This window comes from Sinocyclocheilus rhinocerous, unplaced genomic scaffold (genome assembly GCF_001515625.1).
Source record: "Sinocyclocheilus rhinocerous isolate Xijiao unplaced genomic scaffold, SAMN03320098_v1.1 scaffold2570, whole genome shotgun sequence".
In the NCBI taxonomy this organism is placed as follows: Eukaryota; Metazoa; Chordata; class Actinopteri; order Cypriniformes; family Cyprinidae; genus Sinocyclocheilus; species Sinocyclocheilus rhinocerous.
This window is the reverse complement of record NW_015629500.1, coordinates 137833-153675: the sequence shown is the minus strand read 5'-3', so window position 1 is coordinate 153675 and position 15843 is coordinate 137833. Positions and strand designations below refer to the sequence as shown.

Below are 15843 nucleotides of genomic sequence, written 5' to 3'. Positions count from 1 at the left end.
AAAAAAAAAAAAAACTAATAAGATTACAGTGAGGCAATTACAGTGAAAGTGATTTAGTTTTTGTTTTTTTAGGTGATTTAGTTTTGAAGGATTTAAATGCAGAAATGTGAAGATAATTTCGTAAACGTATTTAATTCTTCTGTTAACACTGTATTATTTGAGCTATAAGTCAAGTCAAGTCACTGTAGCGTCTGCGTAGAATCATGCATGATCTTTGGTCATTTACTGCTACGAATTGATGGCGGTCAGATAAGTACGATTTGAACCATGCTAATGCACTTCCATTAATGCCAACAAAGTTTTCTAGTCTATGCAAAAGAATGTTGTGGTCAATAGTGCCAAACGCAGCGCTAAGATCCAATAGCACTAATGGAGAGATACAACCACAATCAGATGATAAAGCGGTTTAAATTAAACTCAGTTGAGCTGAACTTGGATATTGAAGTTTTTGTCCTAACAAAATTAAAATCAAATGCTCAAATGATCAAATAATAAATTAAATACTTCTAGCTTCTCAAATAAATTAAATGCTTAAATGCAATTTCATTTCCTCATTTGGAGAAGCATAAACTGCAACAAAAATAAAATGAAACGTTATGTTGAGTTGGCAAAGATTGCTGTTTAAACTTATTCTTATTTATTTATTCTAATTTAACTCCTATATCTACTAAACTCAAGTCATACCTTGAGGTTGTTTTCACTTAAGCCTGGAATACACAAAGCAACTTTTAAAAATGGAACTCGTATTAAAAACACGAGTCATCACACTTAGCGTACATGACTATCATCATGCTTAGGTAAACGCTAAAACACCAGCAACCTGCTTAACTTGTTAAAAACAAGCTACCAAAATTCTACATCATGCTAGCAATGCCTTACAACATGGTTGCATTTTTACTGCTCTTTCTCTGACTTTCTTTTTTCAGACTATTTAAAGTTTTGGCTTTGTCAAACCAACAACAAAGTTTATCTTGTGAAACTTTAATATCTAATTAGTTTTGATATTTCATTTTCATTATCAATTCAGTATAAACCTGTCAAAATTAAACATTTAATCAGTTCTCAAATGATAAATCAAATGCTCAAATTGACATCACAAAAGACAAGTCACTCAATCAAACATGGTCATGGTATGGTTGGCTAGGCTGGTTGCATATAACAACTTCTGAGGATCAATATTTTACCTGCTTTGCTGCTTCAGAAGTCAGTTTCTACTGCTGTTTTTTAACTGCATACCATGATGTTTTGTGCAGCTAGTGAAACTTTCTTGTAATTAGTGCATTATCACTTCTAACATTCCCCACCATTAACCATTAATTTACTTTCCTATTCAGTCCCTGTATTTTTGTTTAGACTTTTTCTTTTTTTAGGGTAGTAAGTTTTCTTCTGGAAAAGGTAGATTCAGTTTTGTTTGGTATTTTGTCCTTGGCCCAACCCTGAAGCCCATTTGCTTCCTTTTTGATGTTGTGTGCTGATGGTGTCTATTGAACATAAAAATAAAAAATAATAATAAATAAAAAGAAAGAATACAAGCAGTCCGGTGTAAAGACCTTTATTTACGCTATTCTCCTGGACCCGAGACGTAACAACATTCATCATAATTAATCAAAAACAAAGTGCAACCAGTGTTGTCCAGTTCACAAACAAACAACTCTTATGAGCCGCGTTTTACAAGATTTCTCAAAAGAATGCAGGCTTGTTAGTTTTATGTTAAGTTCTAGGGTCTATAAATAATTGGTACAGTAAAATTTCTCAAACCTTGAATTTCATTAAATCATCATATTAGCTTTGTGTCAAGCTCCAGTAGACTCAATATAAGGAAGCAAGTGTGAAGTAGTCTAAGTGGAATAAGTCACTAGATTCTACAGGATTAATTAAGAACGTGGTCTACATGGGAATATTGTGAGATGGTCTTCCTAACTTGTGTTGGCGCCCCGAGGGGGCCTGGTCCAGCCACTTTGGTCCCTGTGCATTGTCCATTTGAGCAATTTATTTGTAATTTGTTTTATTTTAAACAGTTGATTTATCATTTGAACACTAGATTGATCAATTAAATATCAAACACAAACACTGTATTTCATTTAATTTTTGTTCTAGTTAGTGCTTCATCAAATTAGAAAATAAAATTCCATTTAACATTTGATTCATCATTTGAGCTGCCATTTTGAAAATTGTATTTATTATTTGAACAGTTGATTTAATTTTGATTTTGTAAAATTATAGAATTTTATATTAAAAATAAAAATTCTATACCCGTGTAACGATGGAGGCGACAACGGAGTGGGGATCCAATTGCAGGCTTTATTAAAAGAGAGCGTGGTCGAAACAGGCAGGGTCAAACATCAGCAAACAATCACATCCAAGGCAATGGCAAAAGAGTAATCCATGGAACAGGCGAAGGTACAGGCAGGTAGCAAACAATCAGAGTCAAGGAAACTGTCCACGATCAAAACACTAAGGCAAGGCAAAACTAGGAAACTTGGAAAAACAAGGAACTCACGGGAAACTAGGAAAACGTACAAACATTCAATCACCAGCAAAGTCAGAGCGTGTGTGTGGTACTTTTAAAGTCCTTCTAATGTGAGACAGCTGTAAACTGACTATGAGATCTGATGAAAGACAGGTGATTGCAATTGATGATGTGTCCAGGCAGAGGATTATGGGAAATAGAGTCCGGGGTGAGTGGTAAAGGGTACAGGATGGGGTGCCCTCTAGCGGAGCTCATGGGCACTCCAGCTAGAGATCGTGACAACCTGGAATATTTGTTTAACTTGAACCTAACATCGAATCAAGTTTTATGTACTTGTAATTGTGAGTGAACCTACTGTACCGCAAGATAAATTTCAGACTTCGTCTGACGGTAAAGTTAAATCGTAAATTGTACAGTATTTCTGATTTTTTAAGTTTTGGTTGTACCTCTCCTGTCATCCCTTTGCGTCTCTCTTATTTTCATCTTTTTTCTTCAGTTCCTTTTCCAGCAGATGGGCATGGTTGTGTGCTTCGTCAAGATCCACATCCGGCCGTACATGGATGACATCTTCACACTGATCCGGGTGAGAGACTTGTTCACACATCTTCTTGATTCTCCTCTAAAACAAAGTATTAGGCCCCAAAAACAAAAATGTGCATTACTCCACCAGCCTCGCTCCGTTCCCACGGCTCTCGGCCCCGCCCCTCTCGTCACAGTGCACTTGATACCCTTAAAAATGCTTGTTAAAAATGTTTTTGTCTTTTCTCATCATCGTTTCTGTGCAGTTCTTTTGTGCTAAAATTCAGGGCGTGTTAGTCCCATTGAGTGGACTAGACAAAGACTTGTTTCTTTTGTTTTGACCCCTGCTGTCGCCCTGCAGCCTGAAACGGGTACTTCAAAGCCCATATAAAACTGATGGCAGGACCTAGTGTCTTTGACACTTTGTCCATTTGTGGCTCTCTTAGTACTCAACCAGTAGAGCATATTGGCTGCTTTTATGAAGGTGCTTAATTCACTCTTTACACTTGCATCATCACTACTCCCAATTCTACTTTTTTTTTTCCGCTGCTATTTAGCACCACCGTTGAACTTGCGGTGCCATAACACTAAAATATATATTTATTGAATTATTTGTTACTGTTATTTGGTAATTAACTTAACTTTAACTTTAATTAGTTAGTGAATTTGTTTGTTGTATGTAATGACAGAGAAAGCCTGGGTGCTGCAAAATAAGATAATAACAGTATAATAACATATTATTATATGCAGCAATATATTGACATATTCTGCACAATTTTCTATTGCACTTTGTTGAATGAATGCTAAAATTAACATTGTGTCAATTCGCAAATGAATCACTTGATTCAGACAGTTCTTTTTAATGAATCTGTTGAACCGATTGGAGGCAGAATCATCAGTCTAAATCATGGACTGGATTAGTCAGACAACTAAATCGATAACTTGGATAACTTGCTTCCTAAACCGTAATGAGCCAGTGAACTGGTGATGCGCATAATGTCTCCACTGAGTAGTTGTTTAATAAAGTATATATAACAGATGGAGTGGATCTTGGTCATGTAAGGAACACTGGGATACTGTGTTTTCTCTTCTGCAGGAATACTGGACTCCAAACAACCCCATGCAGAACACCATTATTTTGCTGATCGAGCAGATTGTGGTGGCTCTAGGCGGAGAATTCAAACTCTATCTGCCACAGCTCATCCCACATATGCTGCGGGTCTTCATGCACGATAACAGCCCTGGACGTAGCGTCACTATCAAGGTATACGCACACTCGGATATGAGTGTTAAAGTAGCACTTCTAACACTTAAAACTCACTGCAGACTGGTCAAATGCAACAGCCATCATGAACCACCAACAATGTATGAAATGTAACTGAAATTGAATCCAAGATAATATAAATGTCTGTAGGAAACAGAGGAAAACAAAGTTGAAAAAGAATGGAATAAAAGAAAAATAAACAACTTCGGTGTGAAGCAGCAGTAATTAAATAAACTTCATGCATCTAGGGTAACAGGCGTCAGTACAGGCTCAAATACCACTGGTACTACAGGGAAGAATGAGAGCCGGTTTCATGTACGCAAACTTATTGAGTACAACTTCAACAATGACAAAGGCATTTTTATCACTGACTTAATGTTGAGATGGGCTGTTTTGCAAAATGGAAATACATTATAACGACAGTAAACAGTAGTCTCAAACACTTTTTGTATCCTTGTGGAAAACACCTTAATCACATTTAGCAGCACAGTGTTTTGAGCAACTTATGTTTCGCTTCTACTTTAAAGGCAGGGTGGGTGATTTGGTTCAAAAACATTTTTTAAGCTGGTTGAAAGTCTCTTCACATCCCAATAGCAATCACTAAGTTAAGTGGTCAAAATGTATTTATATGTATATCGTCTGTGAAATGCGTAGGACCATAAAATGTTTGTCCAATCATATTCCTCGGTCCGAGAGTTGTTTAAGCAACTTAATTAATTATAATTGGTTTATAAACATTATTTTAAACATTATGCACTTTTTTCACAGATAGTCATGTTTTCTTATGCTTTGAATAAACGTGCATTAGTAATATTTTGCTCGATGCGCCCTCTTGTGGCCTCAGGAGAGAAGCCAAAAGCTTTTCTTCACCCTAAGTGAAATTATGCATTATAAATGCGAATATAATTAGAATTTTGATAATATTTAAATGCACAATATGTAATTTTCGCCGCTAGAGGGCGCGTATTCAAAATAAACAAAGAGACAAAGGCGTAGTTTGATGAAGCCGTGACTGAGTATGGAATCATGGGAGTTGTCGTCTTCATCCCCACAGCCGATGCAATCCGACGAGACTCAAGCAGAAATCATGTTCATGGATGAGCTAATAATTTATTAACGTAACGAAACGAAAACGCTGAACGAGCGTGACACACGGCTAGAAGGCAGCGGAGCTTTTATTATGCCACAGTCGACCGCTTCCGCTGCTTCCGGTCGTGCGTATGTGGGGGAAAAAAGCAGCGCTGTTTTATCATACTAGATACATTTGAAAGTTCTGTTATAATGCTACTCTGTGCGGTCGTCACCGGTCTATTAAAACGCACAACATATAAGCGTCTTTGGTGTTTCCATGTTTTCTAAAATCGAGGGGTTATGACGTCATTGGCAGGCGACACAATGACACTATGGACACGGTCCGTGTCACTAGTTAAAATTGCTTATTTCTCTGGATTTAAACATTCTTCGAAACATTTGGGATAATGTAAGTACACAAGTCAGCAAAATATATAACTTTTAATATTAACAAAATATTGTGCCTTTAAGTACAAAATTAGAATTTAGTTTTTCAGCCATTTTGACAGCCCTACTGCACACCCTGTCATCAGCGTGTTCATTACACTATTGCAGACCGAACGAGAATGGAAGGCGTTGTTGTTATTGTAATATTATGTGCTTTGTACTGTAATGTTTTCTCACCGGTGAATGAGACATGAGGTAATCTGACAATGTTGCATTCAGCCCTCCACCAACACCATCTCATCGTGTCACTGATTAGCCTCTGGTCTGCCTGTGCACGTTTTGGAAGAGGCGTGGCTTTGCAGAGTGATTATGCAGGGAGGGTGGGATCTTGCTTTCAAAGCTAACTTGCTGTTGCTAGCCTTTCCAAAATGGCCTACCCTACCTTTAGCTATTTCAGTCAAGTCACTAATGAAGGTTGCACTGCACAGCTTGAAAATGAATTGATAATGAATTTTGTTAATGTTTTGATCGATTGTTCTGATGGAGCTTCACGGAGCTGTTCGAACTCGGCAAAGAATTGTCCATGAAGCTGTTGCTGAAAAATTTAGATGCATTTAGAATCATTTTGAAACTGCATTGTGACTCCTTGAATCAAATTGATTTTACAAGAGATAAAGAAGTGACAACGCAAATAGCCAATCAGAGGCCCGTTCTTCGTACGTTGCTTATTACATCCGAGATAGATAATTGTGCGTTCATGGGTTGGTTTAAAAGGGGTTATGTATCGATGCTCGAAACCACGATCAGCAATGCAGCGATTGGCTGGCGGCAAGACAGCAACGTAATGACATCATATATTTAAAAAAGACACCTGAAGAAAAACTTGACAAATTTTTGGACTTTTATAAGGAAACAGCCAAGCGAACAAAACTACATAAATGTTATAATAGATAAATGAAATGTGCACTGTTTTTCTTTTATTTAAATTTAAATATTTCAATGAGTAAAAGTGCCTGTGTCTATATATAGACACAGCCAGTTTTACTCATTGAAATATACTATAGCCTATAGACTACACAACATTATTATATTATCTTTAAATAAATTTTTTAATTATTATTATTTTTTAATTATTGTTCCTGGATTAGTAGGGTACTCTTGTAATAAAGTAGCAGTGGTAGAGGACAGATTTTAAGTATCAATTTTGCTTAAAAAGATGCGATCTAATCCTGATTACATGAAATAAGCCTGCTCCCGAGCAGGTTTAAGTTTACGGACCTGTTGCTATGACAGCAACTCTGGGATGAGCTTCGAAGAACCAAACAATCCAAGATCAGGTGAAATCGTCAACAATCAAATCCAACTAACTGAGTTAGCGACGTACGAAGAATGGCCCCCAGATCGGTGCGCTGATAAGCCTTGTTGTTGTCTGTCTGTCAGACTTACTGAACTGTCTGTGACGTAAGCAGCATAAATAGGTGTTGTTATGATTCATGAAATTCAGACTAGGTATCCAGAGATTCTAGTGAATGGAGTTTCATTTGTAAATTACAATAAGAGATCATGTGTGAACAGGACCTTTAGAAAAATACCAGTAAGTCAGTTCTGGCAGTTTTCTGGGACTATAACTTGTAACATTATCAGTAAATTACCATTATGATGCTATGTGTGAACAACTGATGTGAGTGTATACGAGGTCTGGATGAGTTCACTTAATTTTGCTTTTGGCCAATCATAAAGTTTTACCAAGAGCTGAGGAGATTACAGTGCTGTTTACAGTAATAATTTTAATTGTTTTTCTAAATTAACATATCCTAGATGGGCATCTTTGACCACTGCACTGTGTCTCGCTGTGAGATGAGTCACATCTCGAGACCCAGTCTTCTTTTCCATTCTTCAGCGGCTCTGTGTTGAATACTGTTGAGCAGCATCTCTCATTTTTAAAAGCAAAAATGCAGTCTGTGAGATCAGCCCCTTATATCTGTCACTCACAAGTAAAAAAACTAAAGCACTTCTCCTCATCCGGGTGTATGAAGAAAACGGCACAGTGTTTAAAGGTAATTTCTGTTGATGGACATCACAGAGTTTACCAATATTTTGGTTATAATGTGTGAATGGTATTTTAGCAGTAAAAAGATAAAACACTGTTGCTTGTGCGAATAGCACATTTGTGACCCTGGACCACAAAACAAGTCTTAAGTGTCAATTTTTTCGAAATTGAGATTTATACATCACATAGAAGCTGAATAAATAATTGTTAGGATAGGACAATATTTGGCTGAGATACAACTATTTGAAAATCTGGAATCTGAGGGTGCAAAAAAAAATCAAAATCGCCTTTACAGTTGCCCAAATGAAGTTCTTAGCAATGCATATTACTGATCAAAAATGAAGTTTTGATATATTTATGGCAGGAAATTTACAAAATATCTTCATGGAACATGATCTTTACTTAATATCCTAATGATTTTTGGCATAAAAGAAAAATCTATAATTTTGACCCATACAATGTATTTTTGGCTATTGCTACAAATATACCCCAGCGACTTAAGACTGGTTTTGTGCTCCAGGGTCACATATGTGTTTTTACCGGAAACGTTGATCTGGATATTTTACGGCAATTTACCAGATTCAATGTGTGAAAGAATCTCATGCCTGCTGTCTGTGTCACCTGTTTCACATTATTTTAGTATGTGCTGAGTTCACCTTCGGGTGTCAGATGATCTCATCTCATATAAAAGCTTCTTACGCGCTCCTCTGATGACCATCTTCTGTCTGAATTTAGGTCATCTGATGATCTGTATTTCAGAACAGTTTTAGCATGCATTCTTTTTTGCATTCACAGACTAGTGAATATTCACAGACTAAACAAATATAAAAAACTAATATAGCATTTGTCTTTTTGTTATTAGTAATCAAAAGGCAAAATCTTTCTCATACACACTCATTATATGCATTTAATTTAAATGAGTGTTTGAATATATAATAAATAATGAATTCCATGAACCTTGCAAACATTAACAAATCCAGCTGTTAAATCCTCTGAAGTTTTGCATTTTGTGTCTATGTCTATGTAATCTATCTGTGGTGGCCCATTCGTGTGAATTGGATGCGTAGAGAGTTGAATGATACTGTATGAGTATAGAAAATCGGTTGCCCTGGACAACAGTTTATTATTAATTATTAAAAAAAAACATTTTATATATATATATATATATATGTGTGTGTGTGTGTGTTCCTGGCCAGACTGTGACCTGTGAAAATCCTCCTTCACACTTCAAAAGAAAGTCTTCCCAGAGCTCCTCAATCATTAGACGTCTTCTCCGCCAGTCTTCAGCCCCTGACAGATGTGTGTAGCTACTGGCCAAACCCACATATCCCACTCAAGTAATTCAGCCCTACATCCACATGAGTCCTCTCTCTCTGGAGAGCCCATAACCACCGTCTGCGTCAGTGGGAGCACTGAGCTCACCCTGAAGGAGCTCTTAAACTGCCTGCCAGTTGTTGCAGGACAGATAAGAAAACAAAAGCTCAGTCATTCACGTGAGCTGCTCTGTCTAGATTTTGACTGTGCTTCCCCAGAGCATCTAAAACAAATACGTTTAAGTGGCCACCTCGTAGCAATATTTCTCTACGTTTTTTTTTTCTTTCTTTTTTTTGTCATTTTGTATTATTGATCGCAGTTGAAAAAATATTCTTGTCACATTTCATATAAAAATAATACGAATTATTTTTTGCATAAAGGAAGTCTGTTTTTAAGTACTATTGAAGTTTGTTTATTTATTTATATATCATTATTTTATTTTTTTTTGCATTGTAGCATTCCAGTCACTTTATAAATTTACTGCAAAGGAGAAAATAAGCCAAGTTTGTTAGGCGTTTGTTAGCCAAGTTTGTTGAGCCAAGTTTGTTAAGTTGTGTGGGGTCTGTGACTAGCCCTCCACTAAACCTCACTCACTGCATTTTTTTTGTTTCTAATGCTTTCAACCTTTTCTTTTAGCTTTACATTTACATTTACATTTAGTCATTTAGCAGACGCTTTTATCCAAAGTGACTTACAAATGAGGACAATAAAAGCAGTCAAAACTAACAAAAGAGCAACAATATATAAGTGCAAATGACAAGTCTCGGTTAGCCTAACGCAGTACACGTAGCAAGGTGTATATATATATATATATATATATTATACACACACACACACATATACACACACACACAAACAAAGAAAAACAAGTTGACAGAATAGAAAAAATAGAAAGCTAGTGTTTTTTTTTTTTTGTTTTTTTTTTTTTGCGCCATACTCTTTCTGCAGCTCTGAGCTTAGAACGATACTCATCAGAACATCAGATAGCCAAGGGGCAGAAGAGGTGGTACGAGATGGCCTGAAAGACAAGGGGCAGACAGTGTCTAAACAAGACGTAAGAGTGGAGCAGAAAGTATCAGTAGCACGGTTAACATCAAGAGATGATAACTGTTCAGGAGAAGGAAGCAAAGATGAAACATCTACATGCTTTAGATGTATTCCCCTTTTCTCAGTCACTTTGGGTATCTTTATTTTTGTTCAGCTTTAATAATAAAAGGAGGCCAAGAAGATGAGTTTTTTTTTATTTTTATGATTAATGTGTTCATTGCTATGTGCATGACTCTTCAAAAATGTGATATTTTTTTCAATAACTCAACTATAAATCAATTTTCTATTATGTATTTATATACTGTGGGTCACTGTGTGCCCGTTGCTATGCAATGGCTCTGATTCATTTAACAGGTTTTGGCAGAGATGTACTGTTTTTCTTGATGCACCACTTTCACAGTTTTCAGGCAAACTTCTTCCTTATGTCTCCTAGCTGCTCATGGCCATCCAGCTGTTTGGAGCTAACCTGGATGACTACCTCCACCTACTGCTGCCACCCGTAGTGAAACTGTTCGATGCCCCTGATGTCCCCCTGCAGGCCCGCAAGTCAGTATGAAAATCTTCTGCTCTGCTCAAGCTCCCTAAGAAATACATTTCCTTTAAAACAAGTGTTATTCAAACCAGTGAAGTAGCGAAAGTAAACATTAACTGTGTATAGCTGAAGTACTTGGTATGATGGATGGATGACAGTTTTTACTTAATACTCTATACTTCTTATAAAAGAGTATTTTTGACTATATAGCTTTTGCTTGAAGTCAACATAAATCACCACTCACAACCTATTTTATTGCTGTAATATTACAAGTAAAACAGGATATATTAATTCAGAAAGAGAATGTAAGGTGACGGGTTGCTTTTATTTCTTAAGGAATTGATTGGATGGTGAAAATAGCTGTTCCTTATCAGAATGGAGCCACACTTGAATGAAACAGCTTTCTGAAATAAAGCCTAAATATTTACAGTGCTGTGAAAATGTATTTGACCCAATCCTAATTTCTTCTGTTTTTTTCTGTATATTTCATATTAAATTGTTATAGATCTTTATAATGAAATACAACATAGTTTTTTTTTAATGTATTGGTTTTTTTTTTTCAAAAAGTTAGCCAACACCTATCACCTATGTGAAAAAACTAATTGCCTCCTTAAACTTTAAATCTGTTTGAGCCACCTTTAGCAGCATTAGCTGCAGTCAAACACTTCCGATCAGTCTTTCACAGCGCTGTGGCAGAATTTTGTCCCACTCTTCTTTACAGAACTGCTTTAGTTTGGTCTCATTGGAGGGATTTTTCAGCATGAACTGCCTGTTTAAGGTCCTGCCATAGCATCACTATTGGGTTTAATTGGTCATGACTTTGACTAGGTCACTCCAAAACTTTATTTTTGCTTTTTTTGAGCCATTCAGAAGTGGACGTACTCCAATACTTTGAATCTTTGTCTTGCTGCATTGTCTTGATTGCATGCTCTTTTAGGATTTTCTGATAGAGAGCAGAATCCATGTTTCCCTCAATTATTGCAAGTTACACAGGCCCTAAACCAGCAAAGCTTCCCCTCATCAGCACACTGCCACCACCATACATTCTCCCAAATCGTTTGAGGTCATCAAGGTATGTTTTGGCAAAATTCAGATGAGCCATAATGAACAGTGACTTTAATTGATGCAAGAGAGGCCTGCAGTTCTTTCCATGTTGTCTTTTGTGACTTCCTGGATGAGTCATCGTTGTGCTCTTGGAGGAATTTTGGAAGGTCAGTCACTTCTGGGAAGGTTTGCTACTGTGCCGGGTTTTTTTCCAATTGAAGATAATGAACAGGACTGGCAATAGTCAGGTCTGGTCTAGTCCAGCTTAACAGATTCTGCAAATACATTTTCACCCAGGTCCAGTTGGTATTAGATCACTTTTTTGCAATAAATATTTATATCATTTTAAACTGTATTTTGTGTGTTCTTAGGTTGCCTTTGTCTGTCTTATGTTAGATTTTGTTTTAATTTCTGAAACAATTCAGTATGATATACACAAAATAGCAAAATATACATTTCATAGCACTTTAATTTTCTGTTAGTGTTTATTAGCAGTCGAAAAGGGAATTTTGTTTTTCCATTCATAAAAATTGTTTCAGAGATTGTTTGTTTGTTTGTTTTTGGAATAATGTGAATGAACAACTGAGGAACAATGAAATCAAGAACATATTAAAGTAAATAGGTTCAATTTTGAGTTCACATTTACTTGAAGAGTAAGCGTAGGTCAGTAGAGGTAGTGAAATTGTTTTCGCAGCAGTGGTAAAGATGGATGTGAACAGGTAACCCCAGACTCTATGAAGACAGGATCACATTAACAGCGGCTTTGGCCAGCTGTTACTCTGTCATTACTCTCAGCGAAACCTTTTTAACAGACAAGAATCTGCGTTTGATCCCTATTGTTTTACTGATAAACCGTTGAGCTGAGTTTAAGAAAGAATTTTGAAGAGAAAGGTATACATGGATTGTATTTTATTAATGTGTTTGAGTTTGTTGGCTGTGCAGATGTGTTTCTTGGGAAACTCAGTAAATACAGTCAGACTGTGTCTACTCTTCTGATTCAAATGTTTTTTGAAAGGTATTAATATACCAAAGCCAAATAATTATATTAGCAATAAAATTAACACTAAAAAAGTGGAGAAAAAAAAATCTATAAGAAGTTCTGTAAGAACTGGCCAATATTATCAGTCTACTGTCACCAATACATGTTTTATTCACGTTTAGGGTTGCCTTGGAGACTTTAGATCGCCTGACTGAGTCATTGGACTTCACGGATTATGCCTCCAGAATTATTCACCCCATTGTGCGCACTCTCGACGTTACTCCAGAGCTGCGAAACACATCCATGGACACACTGTCCTCACTGGTCTTTCAACTTGGCAAAAAGGTACAAGCTCAAAGCCTAGTTTAAATCTTGTAGTACGATCTGAAAGTTTAGTCAAAATAGTTTAATAGCTTTTTGAAAATAATTCCCATAATTTTATGTCATGAACTTGTGTTCTGGAGTAACCGTCTAATGATTTCCTAGTGTCTCTCTAATGCACAAAAAGGCTTCCAATCAGAGAGAGGGATGAGGTCATTGCTTTTACCATTCCTCCTAAAACCCTCTTAGAATTACCACTCAACATGTGGCCATCATGAGCACCAGACACAAGTTCTGATTCCTTTGATCACTGCAGGCCACAATCTTCAGTTTCCTGTGTTTAGAGGAGCAACACTTTATTTGTGTACTTACTAGTTGATGGGGTTTAGTCACATGTACACACATGTGCACGCATTCACTCCCAGCACTCAAAAGCATTTTATTCTACCGCATGGAATCAAAATAATCATTTCAGTATGCTTGTTTTGCTCCTCATAGCGAATGTCAGAAGTACTTATACCAAATTGATATTAAAATAAAAAGAAGTAATGATACTAATGTCTACAATATTAGTACTAAGTACTGACTTAATTCGCTACACGTGCTGTATCTGACTGACTTTTTTTCTTTTTGCTTTTGTTACTGATAAAAAAAAACAAAACAAAAAACATGAAGCAGTGTTTTCTTAATTGAGACGTACTTGAAAGCTAGATGTAATTGCTTTAATTTCATTCATTAATATTCATATAATTTTTTTTACTTTTTAAATAAAGTTGTTTGTTTAATGTCATAATAGATTTTTGCTGTTTTGTGAAAGTTACTATTCATATGAAAAAGAATATGTCTGCATATTTCTCTTTCACAGTACCAGATCTTTATCCCTATGGTGAACAAAGTGATGTTAAAACACCGCATCAATCACCAGCGCTACGATGTTCTCATCTGTCGAATCGTCAAGGTCAGCATCCCGCCCTCTCCACGCCTGCATGCATAATGTTTCTTTGCAAAATCATAATTTTTCCACATAGACTAGGTCCCTGATGGCAATTCAGTCCTGTTTGTGTTAGAGGAGCTTGTCTGAAACAAACCACCTCCTTGTGTTCTGGTGGAAAAGCCTGCCTCTGTTTCCTGCATTTGGCCCCCTGTGTGAACCACCACTCATTCTTTGCTAGTGAACCCAGACTTCCTGTTTCAACACATGGTCTCTTGGCATCCAAAACTAATCTTGTCTTTGTTTTTGACATGCATAATATTTCCTATTGACATTGAATTACCGACACGTAATGCTGGTGTAAAGAAAAGTTTCTTGCCCCTCTTTTGAAGAAGAAATTATTTATTTAGAAATATACATATTTGTGCCCCCTTTCGGCAATAAAACCTAAATAGTTGGTGTCCCGTAATTTAAAAAAGATGCTGTTGATATGCTTGAAATGTTTGATATGTCAAATAAGTATAGCATAAAAATGTTTGTTTGTATATTCAATTTATTGTATAAAATATTTGTTAATTATTAACTCGTAGGTACCAAAACGTAATATTTAACCTTACCCCAGGGTAACTCTGTTAAACCTTATTTTATGCATTTTAAAGGGGTGGTTGACTGTTTTTTTTCTAGGCTTGATTGTGTTTATGGGGTGCAAACTAACATGTGTTACTGCTTCGTTTGAAAAAAAAAAAAAACGCATTATTTTTCACATATTTGACCTTTATTCCACACCGCTCTGTCCCTTCTCCTCTAAACACGCTGATCATTTCCTGCTTTTATGAAGCCCCTCCCTCAGAAATAGGCGATGGGCTCTGAATTGTTAGCTGGTCCAGTGTGTTGTGATTGGCTAAACCGCCTCTAAACGTCCCGCCCATTACCTCAGTGGCATGTGCTCCGGTTGTATTGTAAACAGGGGTGTGAAGTAACGAATTACAAATACTCACGTTACAGTAATTAAGTAGTTTTTATCAGTAATTGTACTTTTTTGAGTAGTTTAAAAATTGTGTACTTTTACTTTTACTTGAGTACATTTTAAGTGATGTAATCGATACTTTTACGCCGCTATTTTCCTCCGTTTGTGGTCGTTACATGCTTATTTTAATCTTATTTTTATCCTTCAACGTGATTGGATAGAGAGTAATAGGTCTCGTGACTTTCGTCAAATCAAATTGTGCATAGAAAACTTTAACCGCCAACTGTTTATCATGGCTGCTGGAAGTGCATTATTCAAGCATCAATTCAGTCGCATCTTCCTCTAACTTAATATGTTAAGAGGTAAGTTTCGGATTTCTGCTTACTAAATGATTTGTATATATGCTTGCCAATCTACACCAGGGGTTTTCAACCTGTGGGGCGTGCCCCCCCAGGGGGGCGCCAGCACCTGTCAAGGGGGGCGCGAGCATCAGTTAATTCAGAGACGTTCTCTTGAGAATTTATGCCATTAGCCGAAAAAGCGTAACGGCTAAAGCTAACGCTTCCGGTCTGGCAGTACAAGGGAAAGGAGACCAGAGGCCATTTTTTTTAATGGACGTCAATGGAGGAGAGGCTTCACTACGATGAATAAACAGCTTTTTTAGAGGAAATGGCTTATCATTTAATGAATCGACAGCCTATCTGCTAATCTTTCAACATGTTTTACACTATACACTACTTTTGGATTGTACTATTTTTAGAGTTTACCACGAAAAAAATGCCGTTTTATAAGAGAAGTCACTGACTTTTTGCGACAGGTGGGATTCAGCTTACGGCACTTCTCATTCATTCCTATGGGATCCGTAAACGGTGATTGAGTGTCGTACAACTCTGACTGAAATTCAGTTATGTCAAGGCTGTATTGTGATTGGTTATTAAGGGACACGT

At 36.6% G+C, this 15843-nt stretch overlaps 1 protein-coding gene across 1 annotated transcript in view; it reads left to right on the top strand.

Moving 5' to 3' along the window:
- The window catches only part of LOC107738932 (serine/threonine-protein kinase mTOR-like), a 164073-nt gene that overhangs the window by 40986 nt on the left and 107244 nt on the right, over nt 1–15843 (top strand). Inside the window, exons 20-24 of the mRNA XM_016550858.1 lie at nt 2967–3053; nt 4086–4253; nt 10556–10668; nt 12860–13022; nt 13864–13956. Of these exons, the coding sequence (XP_016406344.1) occupies nt 2967–3053; nt 4086–4253; nt 10556–10668; nt 12860–13022; nt 13864–13956 (624 nt within the window). The remainder of the gene's footprint in view (nt 1–2966; nt 3054–4085; nt 4254–10555; nt 10669–12859; nt 13023–13863; nt 13957–15843) is intronic.